The sequence below is a fragment of the Acomys minous genome, assembly GCF_964271855.1.
Source record: "Acomys minous genome assembly, chromosome: 10".
Taxonomy (NCBI): Eukaryota; Metazoa; Chordata; class Mammalia; order Rodentia; family Muridae; genus Acomys; species Acomys minous.
This window is the reverse complement of record NC_140491.1, coordinates 120,988,493-121,011,774: the sequence shown is the minus strand read 5'-3', so window position 1 is coordinate 121,011,774 and position 23,282 is coordinate 120,988,493. Positions and strand designations below refer to the sequence as shown.

At 34.7% G+C, this 23,282-nt stretch overlaps 2 protein-coding genes across 2 annotated transcripts; one reads left to right on the top strand and one right to left on the bottom strand.

Annotated features, from left to right (window-relative positions):
- Positions 1–3,289: 3,289 nt before the first annotated feature.
- Positions 3,290–4,231, top strand: LOC311607386 (olfactory receptor 4P4-like; the record flags this gene model as incomplete). The annotated part of the gene is made up of 1 exon (XM_084799040.1): positions 3,290–4,231. The coding sequence occupies one exon, from the start codon at positions 3,290–3,292 to the stop codon at positions 4,229–4,231; it is 942 nt and encodes a 313-aa protein (XP_084655166.1).
- Positions 4,232–15,862: 11,631 nt separating this feature from the next.
- On the bottom strand, positions 15,863–16,834 carry LOC311606786 (olfactory receptor 4P4-like; the record flags this gene model as incomplete). Its single annotated transcript, XM_084798199.1, has 1 exon — positions 15,863–16,834. The coding sequence occupies one exon, from the start codon at positions 16,832–16,834 to the stop codon at positions 15,863–15,865; it is 972 nt and encodes a 323-aa protein (XP_084654325.1).
- Positions 16,835–23,282: the final 6,448 nt, after the last annotated feature.

The window sequence follows — 23,282 nt, the reverse complement described above, 5'->3', positions numbered from 1 at the left end:
AAGAGAGGAAATGAATTGTTGCCATCAAATTCACAAGAGGATTGAGTAATACAAACATTTCTCAATACTGTTATATTGTGACTATCAATATTAACAGGCTCTTGAGGGAGCAGATTCTCCTTGCATTCAAATTTAAGTGAAAATATGATGATCTCTTTTGTATATTTGTTTCTTTGTGTATAAGGATCCTAACACTTAGCAAGCTCATATGCATGATATATTCACATATTTTCAAATATTTTAGTAAGAGTAGGTATAAATAAGTGTCAGCAATTAAATTTTAAATAATTCTTTTATGGTTGAATAAATATTGCTGTGTAAATCAACCATTATACTTTTGAGAAATTAAATCTGCTAAGTCTAATTTATAGTGTTTTATTTCACATGTACATATGAACGTATAGCCAGCTAGCAAAGTGACTGTAGATAAGTGAATAAAAAACAAAAACAGAAAACTACATTGAAAACCATCTATAATTCATGTATAGGTAAAACTTCTTACAATTTTATTGTAATACCAATGTATCTGTTAACAATGACTTTTGTTATGTTTAAGATTATTTATTATGATATTGTCATCAGATTCTGAACAAGAATATAATAATATATATTATAAAATTTATTTGAAGATGTATTTCAAACAGAATATTAAAATTAGATAATATATTAAAACATTAGTGTTCATGGTTTTCATGTATTTACAAAAATCCAACTATGGAGAAAGGTCCATGTTTTTCCAAAAGACCATCAGAAAGCTATAAAATACAAGCTTAACAATTAGATGGTTTGCTTTATTCTGATAGTATAGAATTTATCTGTTGTTAAGAATGAACAGAGTTGCAAATTCCAACTAACATAATGCTATTATTTTGCTTTTTTATTGCTTATCAAAGTGTCCACATTTTTTATGTTCAGATTTCTGTTGTAAGATGAATATTATTGCTTTGATTTTAATTAGTTCAACAAATTTGAGTGAGATTTTTGTCTGCTTTTATGAAAATCCTAATTATTAATCCATTCAAAAAAGAGATATAATAATAGATCAAAAAACTAATAATTTAGGGGTCTGCATGTTTTTCTGAATGCAGTTTGCATATGCAAGGTTCATAGATATCTTATTGCCCCCAAGTATAAAATATTAATTTTTGTAGATTCATTGATGAATAAATTAAAACATAGAAATATTGAAGATATTATGTTACTGAAAACAAATTTGGTGATTTCAGAAATTCAAACTAATCTCACATGGGCTTTCAAAATAAGCTATGAATAGTATTATATCATGAATTGTATAGAACTTGTTATATGTATAAGACAAACATTCTATTCAAGTCCACATTATATGACTATCCTGTCTTAGAAATCAAAAAATATGTTTAGTTTAAATGGTGATGTGTTTAATGTGAAATAGAAAGAGCACAAAGTGAAAAAGTTGATGTCCAGTTCAGGTTCCTTTATTTCCCCTGGCAGTACATATTAATTTACAGGTATTGAACGATGTTAAGTCCTCTGAATCTTATGAGAAATTATCTGATATGTAAAATTCACTGGCAGAAAATAAATCATGCCTTTTATTTTGTTCTATTACTGTTTATTTTAACCATTGATCTTTATAGCAACTTTCATAGTTTTGTAAGAATGCCTCACTCATCTGTACCCTTAATGACTTGGCTGTGCCAAAAATGTCATTTGATTTCTTGATAATGTTCCTCTTTCATAACATTGTTCATAATGCTGTACTTTTCTGTAGCCCTAAGAGTGGGTTAAAGAACTTTAGGTTAGGGCAGAGAAATTATATATGAAATACTTAGTCTCATAAACTCTGGGGCTGCAGTCTATTCCAATCCAGTCTCACCATTCATGTGACTGTTGTGGTAATTTCACTCACTGCTATACATCTGACACTCCTTTTCTTAGGAGATTCAGTTGAGTCACAAATAGAAGTGGGAAAGCTACCATATTTATATACCTATATATGAGGTAGTCTATTTATAAAAATTTCCTGTATTTTGAACACATTTTCTCTTTCTCCAGTTCATTGCAGATCCTCACTACCTCTTTACCCACCCAAATTTATGTTCTTTTCTCTCCTTCTTCCAAACAAACAAATGTGAGACCAAAACAAAACCAAACAAGAAACACATGCACATACACACAAAATCACTGGAATGAAAATAAAAACAAATATGCAAAAGGCCAATGAGACAAAAAAAAAAGCCAGAGTAAAGAAAATGAAAGAAAATGTCCACAGAAATAACACCAAGTTGCTTTTGTGTTTTATACCTACTTCTGGGCATGGGGCCACCCTGAAGTGTGGTTCATATACTCCAAGAGACTCCAGTGACAAAATATGCTTGTGCACAGCTTTAGTTAGACTGATAACTTGATTTTAGTAAATAACATGTGAAAATTCCTGAATCATGCCACAGGTAATATTTGAAATCAGATTATACAATTTTTCTTTTATTTATTACTTATTATTTAATCTGCAATAACACATGTTTAGCAGAATTAAGTTATCTGCTTTTTCTCATGTGTTAGTACCAACATAAATGACACTATCTTTATCACCTATATCATTTACTTGTCTATATCACCTATGTCATTTTTCCTAAAATTTAAGTGAAAGTATTTTTCATTTTTTGAAATTATTAGCAATTTACTTGTCCCTGGTTTTTAAGCATTAAGTGGCTTGTTACATAGTCAATAAGGTATAGTTTAATTAACTCTAAACCAATTTCTCACATTTCCATGTTTTTGTCTTCATATCGATAGAATATTTTACCATTTACATAACTTAAAATTTTATCAATATAAAATTTCAAGTACAGGCCAGTAAAATTTTCCATAGAATATAAATTTTTATTATATGCCTTAAGAAAATGATCTGAAGAGTTAAGTTATACTATGCATAAATTACATAAATTAAATTATAAGTGAAATACTTTTTCTACATAATAATAACTTCTTTTACCTTTTTCATATTATTAGATATAAAATAATAAAACTGTAGAATTTTAGTAATTTTATTGTACCTTTTCAAAATTAATGAAACATTCCCTTAATATTGCCTAAGTAGTATAATATTTAAGAATAGTAATTAAAAACCATTAAAAAGAAAAATATTTTAAAAGAAGCTATATAATTAATTTAGTGAATTGATTACCTTCTATGATTCATTAGGAAACTATGACTTGTGTGTCATGGTTACATAGTTGAATTCAGTTGTGATTGCTGCATCTGAAATTTTCTTTTCCACAAGTAAGTATTCTTGCACAGACTATAATAAATGGAATGCCAGAGGAACGTATCAGAATTCCTTCTCTTGGGTCTGTCTTCTAAGCAGAACATTCAGGTGTTTTGTTTCCTCTTCTTTTTATTCTGTTACTTTGCCATCTTGTCTGGGAATCTGCTGATCCTTATCTCAATTAGATTCAGTTCTCTGTTTAACCAGCCAATGTACTATTTCCTCAATCATTTATCTTCTATGGATATTTGCTACACATCTTGTGTGACACCAAAACTGATTAGGGATCTGCTAGAGAGAAGAAAAGCCATCTCCTACACAAACTGCATGATACAGGTCTTGGCCATGCACTTCTTTGGAATGATTGAAGTTTTAATCCTGACAGTCATGGCCTTTGACCGCTGTGTGGCCATCTGCAGGCCTCTCCATTACATGATCATCATGAACAGAACCAGGTGCCACATCCTCATCTGGGCTTCCTGGGTTGGTGGAGCTGCACACTCTTTTTCCCAGTTTTGTTTGCTTGTCTGCTTGCCTTTCTGTGGTCCCAATGAAATTGATCACTACTATTGTGACATTTTCTCCTTGCTGAAAGTTGCCTGTACTGACACCTACATTACTGGTTTGCTCCTGGTTGCCAACTCAGGACTGATTGCTTTGGTAGTCTTTGTGTTCTTGTTTGGTTCCTATGTGGTTATATTGTTCACATTAAGGAACTACTCTGCAGAAGGAAGACACAAAGCCCTTTCTACCTGTGGATCCCATATCACTGTGGTTATTTTATTCTTTGGACCTGCGATCTTTGCCTACCTTAGACCTCCTACAACTTTCCCTAGGGACAAAGTCTTTGCTCTGTTTTACACCATCATTGCTCCTATGTTCAACCCACTCGTTTATACTCTAAGAAATGCAGAGATGAAAAAGGCCATGAAGAAGGTTTGGTGTCAAAAGATGTTTTCAGAAGAGAAACATAGTGATTCATAATATGTTAAAGAACTTCATGCAGCCATGAGAGTGATTTTAGCAGCACAGAAAGTTACAAGTTTTTAACTATTGAATATTAGTTTCTCATTCATAAAGGGTAATATACAGAATGAGAAGAACAGAAATGAAATTTTGGGAGGGTGAGTGAATAATGGTATCAAAAGTAAAACTTTGTACTCTAAAGTAGTAGTAGTGACTAAAGTGTAATTAACTCCCGTGCAGTGCAGAATCTTCGATGTTGTCTTATTTAGATTTTTACAGGATGATAGAAAAAAGTCTCATCATAATTTGGAAATAGAATAGATGGATATTTCTTTCAAAGTAATACCTTTATCAATGTATTTTACATTCTAAAGGGTGGTGGTGTAAATAAATCTTGTATAGTAACAATATTAAGTAAATTATTATGATGTTTGTATAATCAGAAACAGTCAACCTATGGAAAAATTATTAGCTATTAAATCTCTAATATTTACACTTCAGTAAGTCATTTCATACAAGACAGTTTTGAAATATAAGCCTAAACAGTGATTCCATTCACCTTCTGATGGTATATTAAGGAACTCTTTAAAAAAAATAACAGTTTTTCAGCACCTTATTGTCTTTGTCTTATTTATTGTCTTGGAAGGTTTCTTTGTGATGAATGCATGTATTCTTTGTTTTCTCCTCTTTGCTATCTCTCTCTCCTTTCTCCATGTTCCCTTCCTATATCAAGTTGTATATCTTTGTACAGTCAGATCATTTAAATTCTTTTACTCTCTGTTCCAGACATACACCCTTTACCCTGTCTTCTCCTTTAGTGAAGGGGAAGCTCAAAAGTCAGATAGTAATTGAGGAAACACTACCAAAAGTTATGGGCTGATGTGAAATGATATTTAATGAGTCATTGGCCAGGACAGTCCAAGAGATTCTCACCATATACTATATTGATATAGTTCTCGTTTGCCCCCAGAGTTGGAAACTAGTTGACTATTTATCAGCCACCTCAGAAACATTGCCCAGAGATCCCTGATCATAGAATGACCTGCAAGTCTCCTCCTTGAGGACTAGCTTTCATGGTTACATAAGGAACTATGTAAACTTTCAAAGGGGGAAGCACACAGTAGGCCTATGGTGTCCATGAACCACATCAATGACAAGCATGACCCAATCATTTTAAGGATACAGAGTTAGGATGTATATCTTGTCATGATACAATAGCTTTCTACTAAGACTTTTTCACAACAGGAAGCCAGGCCTGATACTGGAACCTAGCTAACTACTCAGTGCTAGTGAAGTCATGGGTATTGCGTAGAACCTGCAGCACTACTTGACTAATGTAGCATAATCCCTAACTATAGTCTGAACATTTGTCTTTATACTCACAAGTAAATGAAGTATTTATGCTTCATCATGGAAACTTGATACAGAAACTATTGCACAAAACTACTATAAATCCAAAGTCAGAATTGTGGAGTCCAATTTTAGTGAATATATCTACAAATCACCCCCAAACTTAAAGGGAACAATTATGGAAATGGACTGGAAGTATTGTGAAAGCCAGAGGATTAGAGAGCTAGCTCTGATATTCTATGCAGAAAAGGTCAGAAGGTGCACCCATAAGTCTTATCAATATGACTACATAAATATTAGCAATTATGGACAATAATACTACAGATGGCAAAAATGAATGGGGAGGGAGGAACGACAGATGGAAAACCAGGATTAATGGCTATGTAAAGAACTACAGGCAATTGAGGATCACTGAGAGTCTAAGAATAGTATTCCACAGGGAAGAGAAAACCTATTTGTCATCCAATACCAAATTGTCATAAGACCTCTGAAAATATACATACAAGTAGTTAAATACTGTGTGAGCAGGTTTTATTTAGGACTACACACACACACACACACACACACACACACACACACACACACACACATGCAAAAAATGACAAATACATCTCATAAATATGCATAATATAAACATATAATAATAATTAATGAAAAAGGCCATCAACTTGAAGGATAAGAAGTAGTAGTATATGGGAGGCACTGGGGGATAGAAAACGAAGGAAGAAATGTAATTCTTATCTCAAAATAAAAGAGGAAAAGAAAAATATTTTTTAAAGAATTAAAAATTTGGTCAAAATGTAAAAAACACAATATTGTGATACTGAAGACCAAATGATAATTGTAAATTTCATTCCGTACATGTAGTGTTCAAGGAAAACAGTAGAAAAGTAGTTGGAAACATTTTAGGTGAAAAAGAACCAGGACATATGCTTCATTACAGTGTCTTCTATACATGACAGGCAATCTGTATCCATGAAATCCTAACAATCTATTCCCCTAAACAGCGTGATCTGCACAGTGGCAACACTAGTAGGCATGACAATGCATGAAGAGTAAATATCACTAGGTCCCTCACCTAGATAAAGAACTGTGGACAATTAATGGCTGCTAAGATGGTAACTATAGTCTCTCCAACCAGTGAGGGTTGGTGTCTTCAATATATGGAGAAAACCACATTAACTCAGTGAGATGAGACTGAACAACTTAGTCCATAAAAATGCTAAATATGCTAATGAAATAGAAAGTTCTGAAAAGATGGAATGCAATAAATAAGTAAAGGGATGGGATAACCGTTGAGATGTAACAAGAAGAAATTAATTAAAAAAAAGATATCTGGCACCAATAGGTATCAGATAAATGTAATTTATAATTACCTGTCACCACTTTTGTTTTTTGAGTTTTTTTCCCTTTTTAAAAAAATTAATTTATTCTTGTTACATCTCAATGGTTATCCCATCCCTTGTATCCTCCCATTCTTCCCTCCCTCCCATTTTCCCCTTATTCCCCTCCCCTATGACTGTTCTTGGGGGGGATTACCTCCCCCTGTATATGCTCATAGGGTATCAAGTCTCTTCTTGGTAACCTGCTGTCCTTCCTCTGAGTGCCACCAGGTCTCCCCCTCGAGGGGACATGGTCAAAGGTGAGGCACCAGAGTACATGGGAAAGTCATATCCCACTCTCCACTCAACTGTGGAGAATGTTCTGACCATTGACTAGTGTTTTTTGGTTTTTTGAAACAGGGTTTCACTGTGTAACCTTGACTGTCCTGGACTTGCTTGGGTAGACCAGGCTACCCCTGAGCCCACAGCTATCCACCTGCCTCTGCCTCCCAAGTATTGGGATTAAAGATGTGTTCCACCACCACCTGGCTCAAAATCAATACTTTCAAAGTTATTAATCTTTACAAATATGTCATCACTCAGTAAAAAAATGTAACATAGGTAAAAGTCTTTTAAAAGAAGAGAGGCAATATCTATCACTATTCATCATGGTTACGGTCAAGTAGGAGTTACAAGGGACATTGAGAGTCTAGACTTTTTTTCATAATTTACAAAAATAGATATTTTCACTATATAATTTAGCTTTTTCAAGCAACAAAGGCTTTGTTCCTGTTTATATTCCATGAACATGCATCCCAGCAGGCAAGCTCCTCCGTTGTCATCTTCATTCTGGTAACCCAGGCTGTCAATACTTCCAACCTCAGGAGTCAGGCTATACCTGGAATTATATATTTTTCTTACCTGATCCTATCAACAGCAGTATAGATATACAACTTTACTATGTAATTGAAGTAAAATCTGAAACTTGTCTGAATTTATATAATTTAAATAATTGTTTAAATCTGAGAATAAGCAAAGCATTGATAGAAGATAGGACTTCGTAAATGTAGAATCTATGTCCTTATCATTTCATTGCATTTTATGCTTTGTTTCTAAGCTAACCTACCTCACTTGGACTGTAAATTAGTACTCTTTGAATACTTTTTTTTTTAAAATTTGGCCCAAGACCATTTTCATGTGTTTATTTAATTGCATTTTTGGATATAGTGTTTAGCTATATATATTTCATAGTACAGCAAGCAGCATTGTGTGATATTTGAAGCATTAGGGAAATAATAGAAGCAATTAAATGAAGAAAAATAATATTGACATATACATTTTGTATTTTTAACATAATTGTTATCTTACATTGTTTCCGTTGTCATTCACAATAATTTTAGATGACACAAACAAGTCTCTTACTCTTTTTCTTAACCGTTTAAGAAATTCATGTAGCCTAACAATGTGAGTCTAAAAGGCATTAAATAATCTGTCAGACATATTCACTGTATGTACAGGTAAAGATAAATTCACTTCTTAAGTAATGTCTGTGTGAGGTAAATTCAGCCAAAGTTTGAAATAATCATCACAATATGAATTCATCACCAAGAGGCCTAGATACTCAGAGGTTGGGGTATATGTAGAACACTTGATGCAGCATGTATGAGATTTCATATTTGTTTCTAAGAACTTAAAGAAGTTTGAATCATTCTTTATAGTACTCAGTAAGGAATAAAATGATAGACTCCATAATAAGGAACTAAATCAAAGAAAACATAATATAAAATTGACAAAACGAAGATAAATGGGTAAGTTCTAATTCTTCGGATATTAATTAAAAAGAATTTATGTTGTTATAGTGAAAATATGTTAATTTTCAAAACTTAGCTACTATTAGTTGTAAAATACGTTATTTTATCATGTATATATTGTACTTAGAGTAAGTAGAATAAAATATGAATGGTATTCATTTAAATTTTCTTGCTTTTTTTCTGACCACTTATTCTGTTCTGTTCTATTTTCAAACTCTTGTAAATCTTAGAATATTAATTACTTAACATATTAAGTGCATTTAATCAATATCAATATTACTATAAATTATTTTTATATTTCATATTAAATTAGTATATACTAATGACCATCTGTGATTTAAGTATGGGAAGAACAACAAGACAATCAAGAATAATATAAATGTAACATTCATAGTGATTTGGATATTTGTATTTGGCAATCTTGAAGTAAACATCTATTCTATCTTGTTGGTTATAAATTTCTGAATGAAGATTAATATCTATCACATCTCATCTCTGTTAACTTAAAACATCTATCTTGATCTAAAAACACCTTAACCCCTAACCTACCAAGATTAATTGAAAGACTAAACTATCTGGTCTTTAATCCCATCAGACATTTGAGAAGGAATAAAACTTAAATATCTGAGTGAACCAGAAGTGCAGGATAGCAGCTTCCAAAATGAAACCATGACTGAGACAGTTTACTGCTTGAATAGTCACCCAGCACTTTCTATAACATTGGGCCGTCATCTTTAGCCTTCTGGCCCAATATATATGACAGACATATTTGCTAAGCAGGAACTATTGAGGACTTGCCTCCCTGTCTTGGCAGAGTTTGGCTGTTGACTCTGCCTGAATCTAAACTTACCTATTTTTAGGCAGAATTCTATCTGTGGCTGACATGAGGACATTTTGCCCAGTGGCTGGTTTGCCACCTTTGAAGGCCAACTCCATAAGTAGATTTTTCGGTGCTCATCATCTTCTTTGAGGCAGGCTGGGTTTGCCAGGAGTTAATTTGTCTTGTTGTCAAAGAATCTTTAGAATAATAAAAAGATCTTTAAATGTCATATTCTGTAGGTCTCTGAGGCTTTTGAAGACCTTATTTATTATTTTACCTTATATATCTATAGAATCATATCTATCTATTAGACCTAGCATTTATATTCTTGTGATAAAATTATACTAGTTTTTGACATGATCATGATTTGTATCAATATACAAAATTCAATACCATTGAATTAAAATTAAATCTTATTTGTGAGTAATAATTAAGGCCTTGAGAGGAAGAGTAGATTCAATAATCTACCTTTTGTTCTATCCTCCCTATATATTTCTATATCCTCCCCTTTCTTTCTTTTCAGCTCCTATCTCCTTACCTATAATAGAAAGATAAAGGAAAGAGATATGTCCCTGAGTCAAACCTAGTTTCCTTTCTGTAAAGACCAATAATACTTATAACCAACTCCCGTAAAAATAAGCATCTGCAGACCAAGAGAGTAAACAGAAACATACTCAACCCTCCTTAAAGGAAATGATATGTCTTTCTCTTAAGGTTTCTTCAGGCATATTTAGGTTGATTACTACCTTTTAAGGGGCCCCCTCTAAAATTGGGGAGAATGGTTAAGTAAGCAAGGGCTAGCATTTGCAGTCCATTTTCCAAGTGTTGTAAAATTTCATGTTAATAAGAACCTGTTTTAGACAGTCTAAAATGCTGGACCAAATGTGATAAAAAAAAAAAGAAAGCTGTCCTGCTTTAACAGCTAAAAGCAAATGAGGTACTGGGGGTGGACAATGGAGGATGCAGGATGTCAGCATCCAGCTTGCTGTGAGAAATGAATACTGTCAGGTCTGATTCAGCATCTGTGTCCCGTTCTTTTGTTCTGAAAACATAGTTTCTCAAAATCATTATTCAGTTCTAACTTCAAGTCTCTAAAGAAAGAAATAGAAGCTATGAGAAGACAGAAAGACCTCTAGTGTTCCAGGATCCTGGTGAATCAACATAGTAAAAAGGTCCATGTTACCAAAAGCAATTTATAGAATCAATGCAGTTCCCATCAAAATTCCAAGACATTTCTTTACAGATCTTGAAAGATCAATTATCAACTTCATATGGAAAAACAAAAAAAACCCAGAATAGCTAGAAAAATCCTGTACAATAAAAGATGTTTTGGCAAAATCTCCTTCCCTGATTTCAAACTATGCTATAAAGAAACAGTAATAAAAACAGCATGGTACTGGCATAGAAATAGACTGATTGACCCATCCAATAGAACCCAGAAATAAATCCACACAAATATGGTCATTTGATTTATGACAAAGAAGCTAAATTCATACAATGGAAAAAAGATAGCATCTTCAACAAATGGTGCTGATCAAACTGGATGGCTACAAGTAGAAAATGCAAATAGACCCATATTTATCACTGTGCACAAACTAAAGTCCAAATGTTTTAAGAACTCAACTTAAAACTGCATACCCTAAATACATTAGAAGAAAAGGTGGGGATGGCCCTTGAACTCATTGGCACAGGAGACAACTTCCTGACTAGAACACCAACAGACGAGGCTCTAAGGTCAACAATTAATAGATGAGACCTCATGAAACTGAAAAGCTTCTTTAAGGAAAAGGAAACAGTCAATAGAACAAAATGACATCCTACTGACTTAGAAAAGATCTTCACCAACCCAACATCTGACAAAGGGCTAATATCTAAAATATGTAAAGAACTCAAGAAATTAAGCACCATGAAACCAACTAACCCAATTAAGAAATGGGGCTCAGAACTAAACAGAGGAATATTGAGTGGCTGAGAAACACCTAAAGAAATGGTAAACATCCTTAGTCATAAGAAAAATGGATATCAAAATGACTCTTAGATTACACACATTGGAATGGCTAAGATAAAAGTCAAGAGACGAGAGGAGTAGAAGGCCGCCATGGGTTAGATGGAGGAGAAGCACATGACCAGCGTAGATGGAGATTTGGCCCAGATCAAGAACATTAGCAGGAAAAGAGTGAAGTCAGGGGTGCTTAGGCCCCAGTCAGCTATCTACTGGCAGCCTCCACTACAGGAGTCTGCATCTCTGGGCCCACTACCTTGCTCTGCACTTGTTAGAACATAGTGGCTCCCAGGAACACGAGGGGCTGAATGCACACTCTTCTAGGACTGTAGCCACAGAGAGATGGTACTCAGGGCAGAGAAGGCAGATTGGCCCAGGCTCTGACTGCCCTCTGTGTTGGCAAGATTTCATCTACATGACATCAACTAGAGTCATGTGGGAAGAAGGAGCCTCCATTGAAGATCTGCCTCCATCAGACTAGACTGTGGGCATATCTATGGTCATTTTCTAGATGAATGATTGATGTGAAAGGTCTATCTCACTGTGGGTGGTGCCAGGCCTGGATAGGTTGCCCTGAGCTGTATAAGGAAGCAAGCTAGGAAGCAGCATTCCTCCATGTTCCTGCCTCAGCTCCTGCTTGAGCTCTTGTCCTGACTTCCTCAGTGATGGACTATGATGGTGTCATGTAAGACAAAGAAACCATTTCCTTCTCAAAATCCAAACCAAACCAAACCAAACCAAAACAAAACAAACAAAACAAAACAAAAAACCCAAAACAAACAAACAAAACAAAACTCAAGAGACAGTACATGCTGGTGAAGATGCAGAAAAAGGAAAGCACACCCTCATTGTTGGTGGGAGTGCTAACTTGTACAACCACTTTAAAAATCAATCTGGCACTTTCTCAAAAAACTGTGAATAGGTATACCTCAAGAATTAGCTATTCCTTTCCTTGGAATATACCCAAAAGTTGCTCTACCACACAAGGACAAATGTTTAACCATGTTCATTGCAGCCTTATTAGTAATAGGCTGAATCTAAAAACAAGCTAGATATCCATCAGTCAAAAAATGGATAAAGAAACAGTGGTACATTTACACTATGGACATGTGTATTTATATGCAAATATTCTAACATGTATATTATTTCACTTCATTCCACAAAACTTTAAAAGTAATAACTGTAAAATATTGTATCACAGTGGAACCACATTTTAAACTATGCAAATATCTTTTATAAAGAAGAAGGAAGACTTTGAATTTTTCTGTACCACCAGAAAGAACTTGAGCGTGAGTACCGGTCCTTCTCTAAGATGGGGACCTTAGAGGGAAGTCAAACTTTGGAGGACACACTCTGTATTTGGTGACTTTCAACATCGATGCTAACAGACTTCGGTTATTAATTTTGTATGTCTGTAATTGTTTAGTCATGCTGTTCCTAATATAGCCTCCTCTCACTTTTTGTTTGAGCACTGTTTATTCACTCAATTATACCACTCCCAGTGAGACGAATGTATGTTGTTCTAGTCTGCACACACTACAAATATTTTCTTGTTCATCGTACACTAGCCAGATGAGACCCAGAAACAGAAGTCGAGTCTCTCTGCTCCAAGTCTTCTAACCCCTACAAAATTTCAGGGCAAAGCTGAACTGATTTTTCCTAAGTGTAATAACAGAACAACAAATGTCTATATCAGAGGAACCCTGGCATCCTCAGTGTGGTTGGCTCTTCATTAAAGCTCAGATCGTCAAAATGTTCTGTTTCAATTTTCCCTTCAGTACAGAGATGCCAGCCTCCTCCATCCTCTCCTCCTAGTCCTTCCCTCAAGTCCTCTCCTCTAGATTCCCCCTTTCCTCCTGCGCTGAGAACGAGAAGCCCCAAAGGGTACCATCCCTCCCTGGCAGCTCAAATCACAGTAGGACTAAGTGCCTCCCATCCCTTTGAGTCCAGACAAGGCAGCCCAGCTAGTGGAAAGGGATCCAAAATCAGAGAACAGAAAACTTCAATTCCCACTGTTAGAGAACCCACATGATGACCAAGCTGCACATGAGCCACATATATGTAGGGTGTCTAGGTCCAGCCGTGCATTCTCTTTGGTTGGTCCAGACAGCCTTCTTGTGCTGTCCTGGACCCCTCTGGCTCTCTCTGTCCTTCCTCCAACTCTCCCCTAACACCTTTTCTATATTTAATTGTTAATTTAAAAATCTGAAATTTAGAGACAGAGTTATTCATGAATGACATCTATATAACCTGTAGCACTGATCAAATACAATGTGACATTCATCCTGGTGTAAAATGCTGACAGTATTCACCCAGTTTTTTTTTTTTTTAATTCTTCAGAGATGATAAAAAACTTCTCACTGTGGTACTGGATTGTTTGTTTAGCAATAGTTTCAAATGTTCTATATTTTGCTGACTGGTACAATTCTTCGGGAATAATTAAAATTTATTGTTTAAATTCAGACTAACCAAAAAAAGAAAAAAATAATTGTCAAACTCAGCCTACTGTTTAGTTGTGCATATCTGCATCAGTTCTCTCTCCCAGTCCTCTGTCTTCCAGTCCAGCACTCCTGAAAGGGAAGGCTGAGATTAAAAAGCCATTAATGAAGTCACCACACCTGTGGCACTGGGGTATACAGCCATGTCTCCATATAGTTTGCTTATATTGAGTGAACTAACCTTTAAAGCACCCCAATAGAAGGAGACCATTGAAATACACACAATTACATCTGGATATTTTAGTGTTCCAGTTTTATATCTTTAGTGAGCAGAGAAGTGTTTGAATGTGCTCATCAATGTGGCACACTCCACTAACTTGTTCTTCCTGGTAACACTGAGAATCTGTCTTGGCAATGACCTCTGTCATTTGAGGTTTTAATTCATCTACTTAATAATTAAATTCTTCACTGAACATTGTATCCCTAGAGAATTGTACCTTACCATCTGAAGCTAATTTGTGGTCTAATGTTAGCCAAGTAATTCTTTCAACATTTGACTACCTGATTTACATTTATCTTTTTTCTTGAAAACAGATAATTTTCAAAGTGTATATTCTGATAAATTTTCTCTCCCCTAACTCTTTTTGGATCATGTCTACCTCTTTACCTTCCCAATCTATACCCTTTCTGCCATCACTTTTTAGAAAACATATAGGCATATAAATGCAATAAAATAATAATAATAATAATAATAATAATAATAATAATAATAATAATAATAATATCTAATTAACATGAATAAGAGAAAACATAAACAGGAAAAAAGTTAAAGGGAGGCTTTTTCCACTCCTGGCAGAAATACCAGGGGACTTTGATACACCCTATGAAAAAAGATAGCTGGAGAAAAATAAAGAATAAGTGCTGTATTTATAATGTATACGCTAAATTAAAATAGGAAAAATTGGCAAATTGAACTTTATTACATGCGGAGAGGTCACAACAAAGAAATGATCACAGACAAAAGCAAACGTTATTCTTAGCTAACAAATCTCTTTTCTTTGTAAGATTGATATTTATTCAAGCAAATATCAAGATTAAAACTGCCTAAAAATCACCACCAAGGACAATACATGCAGTAAACTTCGAACCCCTACCCAGATCTTCCTAATGGACAGGACATTCTTCAGGAGAGTGGTGTCTGGCTTTCACATGAACTCTGGTGCCCCATATTTGACCACACCCCCTGGAATGGGAGGCCTAGTGGCACTCAGAGGAAGGACAGCAGGCTACCAAGAAGAGACTTGATACCCTATGAGCATGTACAGGGGGAGGAGGTCCCGCTCAGTCACAGTCATAGGGGAGGGGAGTAAGGGGAAAATGGGAGGGAGGGAGGAATGGGAGGATACATGTAGGGGACAATGGGCCACCAGGTCTCCCCCTCCAGGGGACATGGTCAAAGGTGAGGCACCAGAGTATGTGAGAAAGTCATATCCCACTCTCCACTCTACTGTGGAGAATGTTCTGTCCATTGGCTAGATCTGGGTAGGGGTTTAAGGTTTACCGCCTGTATTGTCCTTGGCTGGGAGCTATTTTTAATAATTTTTAAAGCTGGATCTAGATTGAGTGTACTGAACATACAGTACAATACAGTATACGGGATTGAGTTACTCAATCCTGACAATGACCTTCTGTCAAGCACAATTAATTTTAAAGCCAAACACCAAGCAGTGTTGTCAATGTAAGCATGAATAACAGCAGGAAATCAGAATACTAGCACTACAGCTAACATCTGATATAATATAGAGAACAGTAAGTATTTGCTCACCGAGAGCCATATATATAAATACTAGGTATAAGATGCCTTGCCAGGTTATTTGCCTCTTGATGATGTAAGTTAGAAACACCTTCAAGAAGCTGAGTGATGATGGAAAGCAGCGATGCCTTTCAGCCTGTTTGCTTCACTCTCAGCGATTCGGTAACACAGTCTCTTGATGGAATTCTTCATGTCCTTGTTTCTGAGTGTATAAATCAGGGGGTTGAGCATGGGGGCAATGATAGTATAAAAAAGAGCAAATACTTTATCCTCTGGTAATGTAGTTGCTGGTCGAACGTAAATAAACAATAGAGGAGCAAAGAAAAGGACTACCACAGTGATGTGTGAACTACAAGTTGAAAGAGCTTTGCGACGACTCTCTTTAGAGTAAGATCTGACAGTATATATGATTACAGCATATGAAATCAACAAGATCATGAAAGTAACGAAGCCCATCAAGCCAGAATTAGCAATGACCAAGAAACCAATTTTTCTGGTGTCAATACAGGCCAGTTTGAGCAGAGGATACACATCACAGAAGTAGTGATCGATTTCATTAGGGCCGCAGTAGGGTAAGAAGACTGCCAGGAGAAATTGGCCAAAGGAATGGAGAAATCCCCCAGCACAGGAAGCAGCAATCATGGCATCACATTTCTGCCTGCTCATGATGACAGTGTAGTATAAGGGCTTGCAGATGGCCACATAACGGTCATAGGCCATTCCTGTAAGAATAAAAACCTCAATGCCCCCAAAGAAGTGCATGGTGAACAACTGGGTCATGCAGCCATGGTAGGAAATTGACTTTTTTGTTGCTACTAAGTTGATGATTAGCTTGGGGGTCACAGTGGATGTGTAACACAAATCTGAAAGTGCAAGGTAACTCAGAAAGAAATACATGGGCTGATTGATAAGATGACTACATGTGACAGAAATCATGATAAGTAGGTTCCCAAATAAAATTGCAATGTAGCAAAGTAAAAACAGTACAAAGCAGGTAACTTCTATTTCTTTTGTCTGAGAAAGTCCTAGGAGAACAAATTCTGTGATATTGGTCCTATAGTCCATGATCCACAAGTGTCCGTATCTACCTGAAATTAGATAAATTATAGACAATGTGAAATAAGAATATATTAATAAAATAAAATTAAAAAATAATGTGAAATACATTTAGCACAATTCTGCATATTGTCCCTTCTCATGGAGTAGATTAGATTAAAAATGTTCTGAGGTTGAAGAATGTTGAAATTTTATCTTTATTTAAAAATGATTTTCAACAAAGTTTTTGTAACACCTTGAAAACATAAGTTGCTGCTAAATATTCTTACATTCTTGACATGAATAATAATGTTCTGCAGCTAATTGTATTTGTGTAATCATTCTATAATCATGTATATAAAACAAAAATGCATATTACACTACCAAGGGTCTATAGGATAGATACTTCTAAAGGGACAGAACTCTGTTCACTCTTTACTATTTACTTTAGAATATGGATGCAGAAATGAATAAGTGTTAAAATGTTTAGATGAAAATATATGAAGTGTAATACTTGAGCATTGCCACATTTAAAATACATATCCTATGTGCCATTGTACAGGGAAGATGGGCTTGTGTATTTAGAATTACTGGATAGTTATATATGGTTTTTAAATAAAAATGTGTTTCTCATTTCACTAATTTTAGCTGTTGTATTTATGAATATATGTATATGTATAGGATTATTTTTAAACCCACATAATAAATACCAATATATTAAAAAAAGCATTCTATATTTTTTAAAATTCAACTATGCACCTACTCCCAACATGTTAAGGAGACTAATAATATATTTTGTTTTTGTTTTAGTACCCTACTCATACTTTAATCACACTCTTAAATAAGCTACATTTTAATTAATAAATACAAGTTATTCAGCCTTTCTAATAGACTGTCTGTTTATTTTGGCTTTTGTTGCTGTGATAAATATTGACCAGAACTTATTTGGGAAGGAAAGGATTTATTTGATTCACAGACAACAATCCGTGATAAGGTAAGTGAAGGCTGGAAACTAGAGGCAGAGGACACCACAGAGTGACACTGCTCAGCTGTTAGTTTCCAGGCTCACATATCGCCATCCTTACACAGCCCAGACACAGCTTCCTAGGAACTAAGTGGCCCATCTTAGCCTAGTACCACCTATATCATCAAGCAATCAAAAAATTTGCCACACAGACATGCTTACAGAGCAATTTTATGAAGATGATTCTTCATGTGAAGCCCCCTCTTGCCACGTGTACCAAGTTTACAATGACGATTGGCTATCACGCCTCCTAAAAATGTGTAGAACTCTCAGTTTCCATCAGTATCGGTGTCACGATCTCAAGCTGAATTTATCATGTTGCCCCAATTATTTTACCTACTCTTCCTACTTTTCCTTGTCATGAAATAATGTAATCCAGACATCATGATTACTTCTGTCCACTTTTTGCTAACATTGGGTTTTTTTGATGATGCTAAAGATAGAACCTGGACTTCACATACACTGTGCCACTGTTTTATGCACACTATCACGGTATAGGATGCGTAAATACTTTTTAATTGTATTTTTTAAAATATAATTGCTACAATAAAGAGTAACGTATAAGCAAGCATTTGATCAGTTTGCTATATCACACAAGAAATTCACTAATATTTATGCAAAAGAGAGAACTTTATACAATATTTTATATTAGTTGCACACAGTACCAGTGCCAGTAAGTTTAAAATTCATTCCCCTTTCAGTAAAGTTGTCATTTAAATTTGTGCAAAGAATAAATGAAATCCCTATCTGCAGAGTGTTAGAGAGTTGATGCTAAGTGCCAGACAGCTGTCCTGGATTCCATCACCCTGAACAGTGAATATCACAAGCAATGTTACTTTCAATTAACAGTTGTATTTTAGGCTTCCACATTTTTATCTAGGACTTACAATAGTTTAGTACTTCATTTTAATGTCTTTTAAAACTCAGATTCTTCAGATTTAGTAGAAGGAATGAACTCTTTACTCCATGCTCAATGTTCTGCAAGAGTTGGATCAAGAAAGTTTTGGCTTACCCAGTTTTGTGCAGGGCAATCCTCTGCCTGATTTGAACCACAACAGCTCTTTGGGATTCCTTAACCACTCTACTTAATCAGAATATTAAAATACAGTGTATTATCTAAAGTATGTTTTATCAGATCAATAACAGAAAGTAAACAAGAAAGCAAGCAAAACTCTGAAGAACTTAATTCTTTTAAAATAGAGATCATAAGATTATTGTCCTGGATATTTTAGATATGCAGAATTAGTTTTATTTTCATTTATCTATTTATTTTTCACATATACATTTATAGTATTCCACATATATACAATAAACTACTTATAGCAAGAATAACCATGACATAATCCAGAATTATATAAATGTTACATCCTTAGTGTTTTGGCTATTTGTATTTGACGGCCTTGAAGAAAACATCTTTCTTATCTTGGTGAGTCTAAACTTCTGAATGTAAATCAATCTCCATCACATCTTGTCATTATCAACTTAAAACATTTATCTAGACCTAAAAACATCTTAACCCATAAACAACTAAGCTTCACTGTAAAACTAAGCTACCTAGTCTTCAACCCCATCAGAGACTTGAGAAGGAATAAACTTGATTACCTGAGTATGCCGGGAGTGCAGGTTAGCAGCTTTCCAAATGGATAGACGACAGTTTTCTACCTGAATAGTCACCCAAAGCTCTCTATTATGTCTGTCAGACATAATATTATGTCTACTATTGGGCCAGAAAATTACAGAATTTATTTTAAAACAATAATTATATATTTAAACTTGGTTGAATTTATTGAGACATCTTATATGTAAAGTAGCTATCATTTAGTTTACTTTTCACCTCATACAAAACTCATATAATAGATAAATCACAAAAGTGTAATTCATTAAGTAGTGTAAGCATATATAAGCTATTTTATCACTACTCAGGCAATACTGGCCTTCATGTCTTTCATCTGCTAGCATTATTTCATGATTCACTGAACTTAAATAGGCAACATCCCTTTTATGTAATTCTGCTTCAGTACAAGTAAATGCAAGTGAAAACATAGATTTTTCAGAGATCAGTTCTGAACTCAACTTTGCCTATGAAAAGAGGAATTTGAAGCTGGAACTAATTAACGGCTGGTTGCCGTTCTATAAGCAGATCAAAGTTTAGAAGGACAACCTCTGTCAGTTTTCCTCCTTACTATTGCTGCTTAACTTTTCTAATCCTAAAATTACAACAAATTTTCCTTTTTCCAAGGTCAGGATCCCTTACCTGTATCTACCCTACCATGCTGGCTACAATTTCTTAGATACTGCCGTAATGCCATGGAGTTAGAAATCTTCAGATCAGAGACAATATAAATTTCACAGCTTTTGCTGTGTGTGTGTGTGTGTGTGTGTGTGTGTGTGTGTGTGTGTGTGTGTGTTTCAACTTTTCTGGGATAGAGTTTGACGTTATACCATTTCTTGTTTAAATTTGTTCACTTCTATCAGAGTTCCTACAATTTCCAATAATATTTCCTGACTAATTTATCACAATATTATATGTACTCAAAATCACAATGCACTCTGGTAGTACAACTAGCTACTTTTTATTGCTTATTTATTTGTTGACTTTTAAATTCTGTAGGTTGGCTCTTTAAGGAAATTTTATCCTTGTGAGTATTAGAGCCATCATGTTAATTTTTATTTACCAAAACGTAATTGAAAATAGAACAGAACAAAATAAAACAAGACTAGATTATATGAGTCAATTTGATTCTGAATATTGATTATCTGATTTTGGGATAAATGAGGAGAAATTTTGGAATCTAATATTTTGTTCATCATAAAAGGAAAATAAAAACAATATCCTGTAAATCTGCATAAAATTAGTTGTTCAATCACTGCCTTTTTGTGGTATTATGCTAAATTTTGCTAAATCCTTAAATCACTGAGGGTGGGACTAATATTTATAATTAGTAAGATAGATGCTTGCCTCATTTGTTAGAAAAATTGTAAGCAAATAAATTATAAATTCTACATGATTTAGTAAATTAGATACAATACTAAATTGTAATCAACTACTCCCTGGTTACCTCACCAGGCTCCAGTGGATAGCTACAATACAATGCTTACGCAGATGGCTCTGGTTAAATTAAATGGGTCACAGAACAGACTAGAAGTCATGAGTCATGGAAAGTGACTGCTCTTGAAGAGGGTTCGATATAGATGAGAGAAGACTAAGAGGGTGGGAAGAGAAAACAATCAGAATGCATCATTTATGTGTTTGAAACTGTCAAAGAGATAATATGATAAAAAATTCTTATTATTATTCCCATGTATGTAAATTGCCCATAAAAATTTAAATATATAGTAGAAAAATAATCAGTAATCATTACATTTATATTTAAAATATATTCTAAAAGTATAATTTATATTATGTACAGTTTTAGTTGAGAGCTGATTAACTGAAGCTAATTCAATGCCTTACTTACTAGCAACTTCATCTAAATTTTATCCAGCATGATGCACAACTACTATCCATTTGGAATCAGAGAATAAATTTATTGTCTGTTTCCAAAGGATTAAGTAGTATTAGATCATGCTGGATATGCTGACAAGTTTGAACTTACAAGTAATTTTATATAACCTAAAGGTAAAACTTACTTGTTTTGAAGGAAAAGACTTCTGGTTTGTTTCCAATGCAAACCCAACTCTTTATAGCTTTAATAATATAATTGAAATGATGAGGAGGAGGATGTCATCATCATATGTGTTAGCAAATATTCATAAGCCTCTTCCAGTAGCACATTTATGTTAGTCCCTGGAGAAAGTGAGAAACACAGATACTTCATGGTGTCTGTTCACTACAAACTAGTTTTCTTGGCAGATACTGTACTTACAGAAATGCAGCACAGGATTATTGTCGAAGTTGCCTGGTAAAGTTTTAGGGTCAATTATGTATACTCCCATATTATCTGAAAACAATGATACTTCGGGTTCTTTCATTCTGATTTCTATCCCCTTTATGTCTGTCAGTTGCATTAGTGCTCAAGCTAAACCTTCAACTACTATATTAAGTATGTAGGGAGACACTGGGAAATCCTGTCTTCTTTATGAACGTAGTAGGATTACTTCGTGTTTCTCTCCATTTAATTTGATGTTGGCTGTGGAACTGTGGTAATCTGCAAAGCACACTTTCACTGGGACACAGCAACAGCCTACAGATTGGGAAAGATTTTTTCTGCTATATTAATAATAGCCAAAAACTGGCTGTACTTGTTCACCAATCTTTCTACGTTTATCCTTGCCCCCGACTGTATGTGTCCTCTGATCACTGCCATTTTGTTTGCAGTGTCTATGACAGCAGCTTTTTGATTGCACACGTCAGTACTAATCCATCACATTTGTTTTTTTGTTCTTGCTTACTTAGCATGGTGGCTTAATTCCTTCTACATGGTAGGAAATCTCTGGATTTCAGGCTACACGTGGCAAACCCAATTTATTTGGGGACTTTTGTTTTCTGTTTGTTTGATTGTTAATATTCAACATTGAATTATTTTAGTGAAATCAGCAGTTACTCCTTAGCCAACTTTATACCCAAATAACCACACAGAGAGAATAGGACCTATTTAATTAACCTATAGCACAATGCTGTGTGATAACTATTCAAATTCTGTCTCCGTGCTAGTATAGTTTGCTTCCATTCTGATTTCCCACATTATACTTGCTTTTAAATCATCTCTTAGGTCAGATTTATTTCTCCTGATGTTTTCCTGTCTTCCTCTTGTGGCTCTGTTCTGTCCTTCCTTTTTTCTCTCCTCCTCTCATTCACCAGATTGTCCGACCCTATTCTATGTTATTGCACACTATTGGCTAGTTGTTTCTTATTGGCAATACAGAGAACAAATGGTGACATGATTACACAAACACGAGAAAAGAGAGACTTAGAGTAAAGATCACAATGCAATGTCAGGATTGAAACCAGATAGTGGGATAGAGAAATCAGCATGTGAATGAACAAGCATAAGCTATACACAGTCCACAAGTACATTATGCCAACATGTTTCTCTAATAACTGGTTTCTCTGTAACAGAAAACATCATTTTATTTGAATTTTGTATACCACATTTTCCATATGACTCCTGTATTCTTCCCTGTTACACAAGTGATGGGTTCATTGGCATTAATAACATTCAAAGTATCATACCAGCCTCATCACTACACCTTTATAACATGTTGTCTTTACCCTCAGTAGGAAATTTTGTAATTCTTAGAGGTATCCCCATGTCTCCAATTTCCCTGTTTCTGAAAATCTCTCATTTTATCATCTTATTCAATATGTACATTCCCTTTTCATCATATGTGGTTTGTGTGTCAGGGGGGCGGTAGAGACAGTGAATGTGCACATGAGTTGAGGTGCCTACAGAAGACAAAATATGGTTTCAGATCCTGTGGACATGGAGTTACAGGCAATTGTGAACCTTATGA